The sequence below is a fragment of the Hemitrygon akajei genome, chromosome 3, assembly GCF_048418815.1.
Source record: "Hemitrygon akajei chromosome 3, sHemAka1.3, whole genome shotgun sequence".
Taxonomy (NCBI): Eukaryota; Metazoa; Chordata; class Chondrichthyes; order Myliobatiformes; family Dasyatidae; genus Hemitrygon; species Hemitrygon akajei.
Genome location: NC_133126.1, coordinates 41,232,627 through 41,241,531, shown reverse-complemented (window position 1 = coordinate 41,241,531; position 8,905 = coordinate 41,232,627). Strand labels below are relative to the sequence as shown.

The following is an 8,905-nucleotide window of genomic DNA, read 5'->3' as shown; positions in this document are numbered from 1 at the left end:
TTTAAGTCCAGTGCTAACTGTAAGTACACCCTGGCTGGCCATCTCATTTATATACTCCAAAATCCATCCAGGGACAAACATTTTGAATCAAGCATTACTCAACCTGTATTAATCAATGTTCAAGTGCCTGTAATTTCTCAATACTGTGCCAATTGTACAATTTATAATTATGATCTATTATGTTAATCTCCAGCTTTGAAGAACAAGGGCAGGACAGAAATAAACTGCTTCAACTCAGCACCAAGGGAGTAGAGAGTTCAGAGTACGACTCTGAAGCAACTACATTCCAGGGCAGGGCTCCACTGCAGGAGTTAAAATGAATACATCAAATTATTTATTTGACCTTGCAAGATCACTTTTCATTGTACCTGCAGAGGGGCACTTGCTGACAGAGAAGCCAACTCCTAGATTACCCTGATCAGTTTGAATTGCAATTACCATAAACTGAAAAAGAGTTGGTGTGCAAGTTATTACACATATTCAGGATGGGATTGAAATTTAGTATTTTTATTTCACAACATATGCTCAAGTTATCTAACCTGTTTACTTATATTTACTTAACAGATTACAAAACTGACCCATGCTTCAGACAATATTACAGCTGTATTGACTACTTGTCTCTTAACATGACTGCCACAGCCCTTCAGAACAAGTATATTAGCATTTTGTTTAGTCAACTTCTTCCATTCGTGAAGTATCATCATCATCACCTTCCAATGGTGGCATCTCTTCTGTACTTGTTGGGCCGGCATCATCCACCACAGGATCTTCCTCATCAATACCTAAGACAGGGAAGAGTCACATGATTAGTATTTGTTTAAAATAGAAATAAAAAGGGAGACACCTTAACTTGGCCTTGCAAAAAACACAAGGCACATTCCTTAAGCTTTAAGTTTGAGTCGTCAATTGAGAAAACTGTCACTCATACTAACCAAGACCTAGTTTGATCATCCTGTAGATGCGATTTGCATGAGTTTGTGGATCTTCCAATGAAAAGCCAGAAGAGAGAAGTGCAGTCTCAAAAAGAAGAATGACCAGATCCTTTACTGATTTGTCATTTTTGTCAGCTTCTGCTTTCTGTCTTAGTGTTTCAACAATTGGATGGTCAGGGTTTATCTCCAAGTGCTTCTTAGCTGCCATGTAACCCATTGTAGAGTTGTCTCTGAGTGCCTGTGCCTTCATGATTCTTTCCATGTTGGCAGTCCATCCATAAGTACTGGTTACAATGCAACATGGAGAGGCAACTAAGCGATTGGAAACTGTCACCTGTGGTTTGGTGGTGGGTGGGGAGATGGGAGGAAAAGAAAGACGCTTTATCAGAAACTGTCCATAATCATGCACAATTATACCATTAGTCCTCCACCAACTCCTCCAAATAAATTTGTGACGATTAAAAATTTCCCATTCATGTCTTGCTATTGATCTGACAATCTATATTACAACTTTTATTATCACCCTTAAAGTTGAAACATGAGCCCTTGAACTTGTGTTAAAGAAACCCTCAAATTACACAAGCAATTCTGTAAAGCCCTTTTGTTGCTCAAGACTCATACTCTGATTAATTTCCTTCAGTGAAGTCCCCTTTAAAATTCACGAAGACTTAATTTTTGGGGAGGTGACCCAAAATGCTTATATTGTTTGCCAATTCTGAACTGGGCTCACTTTCAAGAACACTTCATTTTACATTTGATAATCATTGCTTATTTATTTTTTTTGCACTTGCTATTTTTTTTCCAGTGGTTGTCTGCCTTGTTGGTTATGGTCGTTCATTGATTCTGTTATTTACTGTAATTACCCGTAAGAAAATGAATTTTAGGGTTGTAGTGACATATGTACTTTAATAAACTTACTTTGAACTCCAAAATCTGAGTCATAAGTAGTTTGGCAAATTGAAATTTCCATGGCTGGGTTAACCAAGTTTGTTCATGTACTAATCCTTGAAATTGGATGTTTCCCTTACAGTACCCCCTTCCAACTGTAAGCCTGTAAACCTTATTCCCAAAATGAGACAGTAGATACTGCAAAATACAAGGCTTTATCTTCCAACTCAAAACAAAAACCAAATAGTATTTTTGGTGCAGAATTACAGCAGCTCTTTAAAAAAAGTGCTCAATATAGTCAATCTACTTTAAAAAGATACACTGGCACTTTGTTCAAAGATCAATTTAGTGAATACATCTAAGACAACATACTTTCTCAATTTTTTTCTCCAGTATGTCTTTCATAATCTTGCATAGGTTCTCAAAATTTGCTTTCTTTTCTTCCTGCTTCTTTTTCTCCTCTTCATCTTCTGGAAGTTCCAAACCTTCTTTTGTTACAGACACTAAAGTTTTCCCATCAAATTCTTTTAGTTGTTGCACACAGTATTCATCAATTGGCTCCGTCATGTAGATCACTTCTAATCCATGTTTCCTTAAACGCTCCACAAAAGCTGAATTGGCTACTTGGTCCTTGGTTTCTCCTAAATATTAAAAAAAATGCAACGCTTAAGTTCAGAAACCATGTGCAATTAAGAATTCAATTAGATGAGTTCTGCACTTTACATACCAGTTATGTAGTAGATATGTTTCTGATTGTCTTTCATACGTGAGACATAATCTTTGAGCGATACCATTTCATCCCCACTCACTGAGGTATGGTATCGAAGCAATTCAGAAAGCTTTTTGCGGTTCTGAGAGTCCTCATGGATTCCAAGCTACAAGGAATTAAAAACAATTATTAAGCAAACCAAGAACAAACTTTGAATCCTCAACACAAAAAAATATTCATATAAAACTTTGCAGTGTCTTTGCTTACAAAGATATGCAGCCATAGAACAATTAGTTAACACTCTAAACATGGTCCCAAATTTTAAAATATTGTAAAAATACAAAAAAACTGAAATGTAGTAATGCCCTACAAGACCACAACTTAAAGCACTAGAGATTCTCATGCAGCAACGTCCCAAGCTTGCATCATCTATCAATTCCATTTACCTTGAGGTTTTTTGAAAATTGCTCATACAATTTCTTGTAGTTTTCTTTGTCTTCTGACAGTTCTGTGAAGAGCTCCAGACATTTCTTCACCAGGTTCTTACGAATAACTTTTAGAATTTTGCTCTGCTGCAACATCTCACGGGAAATATTAAGAGGCAGATCCTCTGAGTCCACAACACCCTTAATAAAATCTAAGGAATGATGTTCAACATTAGGATTTTTCCACTGCAGCTTGCCCAAAACTACTTTTACTTAGCTAATCAGGTCTCAATCTTCTGAGAAAATACTCACTCAGATACTCTGGAATGAGCTCTTCACAATTATCCATAATGAAGACTCTGCGTACATACAACTTAATGTTGTTTTTCTTTTTCCTGTTTTCAAACAAATCAAACGGTGCTCTTCTTGGTGCAAAAAGCAGTGCTCTGAACTCCAGCTGACCTTCAACAGAGAAATGCTGCACAAAAGGTATTAAATTAGTTTCATTAGACAACCAATTTGCCATTTAGTAAAAGTACCTAGTTTCATAGCACATTGAACTTACTTTCACTGCCAAATGTTCCTCCCAATCATTAGTCAGACTCTTGTAGAATTCTCCATATTCTTCATTTGTAATATCTTCAGGGTTCCTTGTCCAAATTGGTTTGGTTTTGTTCAATTCCTCCTGATCAATGTATTTTTCCTTGATTTTCTTCTTTTTCTTCTTGTCACCCTCCTTCTTTTCATCTTCTTCTTCATCTGATCCAACATCTTCAATTTTTGGTTTGTCTTCTTCTGACGCATCATCCTCCTTCTTCTCTTCTTTCTCTTCTCCTTCATCATCACTAATCTCCTTATCACGCTCTTTCTCCACCTGTTCAGAACAAAGTCATAGGACATTTGTTTTGATGAACAAGTTCCTTTTACTTAAAATGTTACCAATTAGAATTAAAAGCCAAAAAAAAAACTTGAGTTAAAACTTACAAACAAGGTGATGGGGTAGCCAATGAACTGCGAGTGTTTCTTCACGATCTCTTTGATCCTCTTTTCTTCTACATATTCCATTTGATCTTCTTTCAAGTGCAAGATCACCTTAGTACCACGACCAATCTCTTCACCTGAATGGAAAAATAATGAAAGTAACATTCCAACTCCCTGTCAAAAATAGTATACTACCAGGAAAACATCAAGTTTACATTTTTTAAGATTATCCTCATACTGACCGTGATCCAATCGTACTGTGAAAGATCCTCCAGCAGATGATTCCCATACATATTGATCGTCGTCATTGTGTTTGGTGATGACAGTCACTTTTTCTGCTACAAGATAAGCAGAATAAAAACCAACACCAAACTGTCCAATCATCGAGATATCTGCACCAGCCTGTAAAGCCTCCATAAAGGCCTTTGTTCCAGACTTAGCAATGGTACCAAGGTTGTTGATGAGGTCAGCTTTGGTCATCCCAATGCCAGTGTCTTGAATAATCAAAGTGCGCTCTTTTACATTTGGTACAATGTCAATCTTCAGTTCTTTACCAGAATCTAGCTTGCTTGGATCAGTCAAACTTTCATAGCGAATTTTGTCAAGAGCCTTTAGTTTAAAAAGAAAGTAGTGTTAAAGACTAAAAAGGACTCAACTGTACAACTCCAAGCTCAAACCAAGCTACAGTTCTAATGCAGTATTTGATCAATTCATCACTTGTAATTTCTTTCAAGCATCCGCAATTGATGACATTTGTTCCATCACTGTCTAATGCTTAACAAAGCATCCAAAGACCCACAAAACTGAGTAAGGGCAAGTCATCCTCAATAGAAGGGACTGACTAAGGAAATATACAACTTACATACTACACCCTATTTGAATACCTGATAGACAAACACAGAAGCACAAACTGTAACCATGGTAAAGCATAAAGCTATGTTGAAACAAAGCACATGCTTCAAATTCTTTAGAATTAAAAAACTGAGCCCTTTGTGCTTATGCCAATAGGAAGGGGCAGGGACTCTACTTAAGTGGAAGACAGCACCATAGTAATCCTGTACAAAATTCATATAATTTATGCCCAAGCTTGGATAGCTCAAGAAAAGCTAAAGTACTTCAATAAAGCAATTATTTTAAGATATGGTAGCCCTTGCTAACATTAAGAGCCACAAAGAAATGCTACAAATACATTGGTTGCATTTTAAAACTGGTTATTCTCCATATTTATTCATCCACCACTGGGCTAAGTAGACTGACCCCTTCATGAATTGTGACAGATTACTGGTAACACATGGATGGGGGGAGGGGGGGGGGGGAAGGAAAAATTTGCACCGCAGCACCTTAGGAACAGCAGAGTACAAAGTTAAAGCAGCCTTAGTGTGGAGGAACAGAGGGATGTTAGGGTCAAAAGCCGCAGACCCACCAAAGTTGCTAAGCAAGTTGAGAGCGCGGTTAAGAAGACATATGGTGGATTGGCCATTAGTGCCACGAGGCAATGTGGCAGCTCTAGAAAACTGGTTAGACAACATCTGGAGTATGGTGTTCAGTTTGAGAGGAAGGATGTGCATACTAGACTGCCTGGATTACAGAGCATGCCATGACCTTTTCCCCTTTGGAGCAGAGGGCGAGTCTCAATAGCAAGAAGCATGGACACCAACACCCATTCCCCAGGCCAATGTGAAAGGATGGCTGGCCTTTTAAGGCGACTGGAGGAAAGTGTGGGAGGATGTTCGAGGTAGGATTTGTCTTTTTTAAAAACCAGAGTGTTAAGTGCCAGGAACACAGTGTCAGGAGTGACGGTAGAGGCAGAAACATCAGGGACGTGAATGGATGGAGGGCCACATGGAAGGGAAAGGTTAGACTGACCTCAGATGGGCCAAATGGTCCAGGTACAGCTCTGCGTGACTTGGGCTGAAGGTCCCAGTGGGGGAAAGTGGTCCTTTGGGCAAGGCCAGTTCCCTTGTTAACAGGGATCAGCAATGGGCTGCTCCTCAAATGGATGGATTCCCATCAACCACAACCACATGGCAATTCTGGGCCAATGTTCACAATTCCCTCGTCTTCCTTCCAGCAAAGCTGACCAGGAAAACGCTCAGTGACATTTAAACCAAATCGAACAGAAACCAAGCGAAATCTGGGCAAGCTATCAAATACAAAACTCACGTCAGAGGAGTTGGAAATGAGCTCCCTCAGAAAGATCTCTTTATTGGAATAAAATGTATTGATGATCAAGGACATCAATTGTGCAATTTCCGCCTGGAAGGCGAAGGTCTCGGTCTCCTCCTCCATTGGGGCGTCCTGGGTAACTGTCGGAGTTTCCTCGGGCATCTGATTTTCACAGAAAAAAGAAACGTCACTCCGGCAAGTAGACAAACTGAACGGCCGTCAAAATGGGAAACGAATAAAATATTGCCGATATTAACGATACCATGTAATCCCACATGCGCAAGGAATGCTCCACCCACCAGAGCAAGCTTCTAGAAAAGTCTCGGCGTTACCAGAAGCCTTCGCGCCGCAACGGCGTGACAATGAACTGACACGAGTGGCAGTTAAAAGAAATTTACACTAATGGTTACATGGAACGCATTTCAGTTACTAAACACAATGAAAACCTCTCCGCAGCATTATCCTCATCGGCAAATCGTGTTGAAGGTTTGTATGTCGATATCGGAACATCCGTTTGATTTGAAGTGCTGAGATCTACAAATTATGTTTTTAAAATAATAGCCAAAAATTCACCTTTGATTGAATTTCTTTTCATGTGGGTCTTATCAATGTAGTCAAAACTTTTTTTTTACCTTGATCAGTTTCCTGGGGACGCTGACGCTTTGAAAACCGCACCCGGCTCCCGGAGCACGACCACCTTAGCAAATGCAGGGGCAGAAGGCGGTGCGCCGGCTTTTATAAGGCGCCTCGACTTCGCGAAATTAAAGTTCGAGAAACATCTCGAACCCTCGTCAAGGCGCTGCGTTGAATTGTCAGCAGGCTCGACCAATCGGGACGTCCGGCCGCTCATGCGGCCGAGCTCAGCGGCCCAATCAACGGCAGGGAGGGCGGAGACGCTGGAGGTAATGCGGAAAGTGGTTCGAAATGAAGTCACAGAGCGCAGCCCGAGTTGCTGGAATTTTCTGTGCCGTTGGGCGGGAGCAGCGCGCTGGGCCGCGAAGACTCCGCCGTGTCGTGCTCAAACGCCCCCACTCACAGTATCATCTCCCCGGCTTTCAAACCGGCGAACTGTGGGGTGCTCCCACCTGTTTTGTAAATTTGCGATCCGTGATTTATCTTACCTTCTGAAGCGGGTAGATCACCCACACTGGGAGGAAAAAACACACACACACACAAATTCCCGACCACTGTTTTAATTATTCTAGTGTAAACCCTCGTTAGGGCTTTTGAATGTTAATTAATTTCCGACATTTTATAATAAAGCAACGCGCACAAAATGCTGGAGCAATTCAGCAGGTCAGGCAGCATCTATGGAAATGAATAACAGTCGACGTTTCGGGCTGAGACCCCCTCTCAGGACTACCAGCTGATTTCCTCCAGCGTTTTTGTGTGCTGCTTTGGATTTCCAGCAGCTGCAGAACTTCTTGTGTCTCTATATAAAAGGCGTTTTCCCTGGTTAAGGCCGGGAAACGAGATGCACCCCGGCGTGCTGGCAGGAGTTGATAAGATTTCCACTGCAAGGACGCGCAGCCCGCCTCCCATTGATGATGAAGAGGAGACAGGGAGGTTGCAGGCGGTGTCGAGTTGAAGGAGAGGGTGGGGGACGCCTCGACTGGCAAACACGCTTTCATTTACTTTTATTTCAGGCTCTGGAACATTCTTTGAAGGTACGGCGGAAGCGAGGGCTGGAGGCGTAGTTGCTGCTTTCCCCATCAGAGACCGATCAGTGTTTTGAAGGAGAAAATACAGATTTAAACCAGAAAATGCTGCATATATTCGTCGGACAGCATCTGTGTGGCGAGAAAAACGCTTACCTGATTTTATTATAAAAAGAAAAAAGCTGGAAAGATTCATCAGATCAAGACAGCAAGAACAAAGAAAGGAACAGAGTTTACGTTTTAGACTGATGATCTTTCATGGGAACTAGGAAAAGTTGTATACGTAAATAAAATCAGTGTTTTGAAGTTGTAGAGAATGCGGTTTTGTAGAGATTTAGTTTTGATAATTTGATAATAAATTTGGTAAGGAGAGACTGAATGAACGAAGTGGCTAAGGGGTACTAATCGCTAGAACGGGAGGGGAAAAAGCTAAGAGTGAAAAATGTGAAATCCCTTGTTTGGTGGAAATCTGAAATTAAAGCATGCTGGACATACTCGGCAGTTGTACTCTCCAGTATTTGAGCGAAGAGAAAACTGGAGTTAATGATACAAGTTGATATCCTGATATTAGTCAGGATTGACTAATTCTTGTACATACTCTGGTTTTCTGTAATTGTTAAATCAATGCCACGGGCTTTTACAGGTCTAGGTGAAAAAGATGATACACTTATACCGGGCTTTATTGGAGCAGGTGTGAAGTGGAAGACAGAGATGGAAGTGTATTACCTAATTAAAGTACTAGCAGCAAGGTCATTTGTGAAATGAAACGAGATGCTCCGCAAAGCCAGTCCTTCAGTCTGCATTTGATTTCTTCAGTTTAGAGGATATTACATGGTGAGTATATTAAATTGGAAGGAGTAACAGAAATCACTTTCTCTGGAAAGGAACGTATCATCTCCATTCTATTTGAAAATAATGTTGACAATATCTGCAATTTTTATAGAAATAAGGAAAGGTGAAGCCATAGAATAACTTGAAAACAAAGTTAATAGTTGTAAAACAGAATTTGCTTAATCAGGAGCCAATTTGGATCAAAAAGCATGGGGTGATGAGTGAATACAGACACACTTTTTCAACTAGCTCAAGGAGAATAAGGGAAACTTGATAGGATTACATTGGAACAGCTTGCTAAAGAACTAGCAGAGA

At 40.4% G+C, this 8,905-nt stretch overlaps 1 protein-coding gene and 1 long non-coding RNA gene across 2 annotated transcripts; one reads left to right on the top strand and one right to left on the bottom strand.

Annotated features, from left to right (window-relative positions):
• Positions 1-486: 486 nt before the first annotated feature.
• On the bottom strand, positions 487-6,870 carry LOC140724892 (heat shock protein HSP 90-alpha). The gene is made up of 11 exons (XM_073039642.1): positions 6,734-6,870; positions 6,099-6,263; positions 4,178-4,544; positions 3,939-4,072; positions 3,520-3,828; positions 3,267-3,432; positions 2,976-3,166; positions 2,548-2,695; positions 2,193-2,461; positions 933-1,266; positions 487-782 (listed from the first exon to the last, which is right to left on the bottom strand). Exons 2-11 carry the CDS (start codon positions 6,261-6,263, stop codon positions 670-672), a joined length of 2,196 nt encoding a protein of 731 aa, XP_072895743.1. The 5' UTR covers positions 6,734-6,870; the 3' UTR covers positions 487-669.
• Positions 6,868-8,253, top strand: LOC140724893 (uncharacterized). Its single transcript, XR_012098207.1, has 2 exons — positions 6,868-7,003; positions 7,748-8,253. It is a non-coding gene; the product is annotated as an uncharacterized lncRNA (long non-coding RNA).
• Positions 8,254-8,905: the final 652 nt, after the last annotated feature.

Excerpts from the sequence above, each read along its gene's own strand:
- LOC140724892 (XM_073039642.1), bottom strand. The coding sequence starts at position 6,263 with ATGCCCGAGGAAACTCCGACAGTTACCCAGGACGCCCCAATGGAGGAG. Across the intron at positions 2,696-2,975 it reads AATTTTCAAAAAACCTCAAG|CTTGGAATCCATGAGGACTC; the intron begins GTAAATGGAATT and ends AATTCCTTGTAG. Across the intron at positions 1,267-2,192 it reads TGGAGAAAAAAATTGAGAAA|GTGACAGTTTCCAATCGCTT; the intron begins GTATGTTGTCTT and ends ACCAAACCACAG.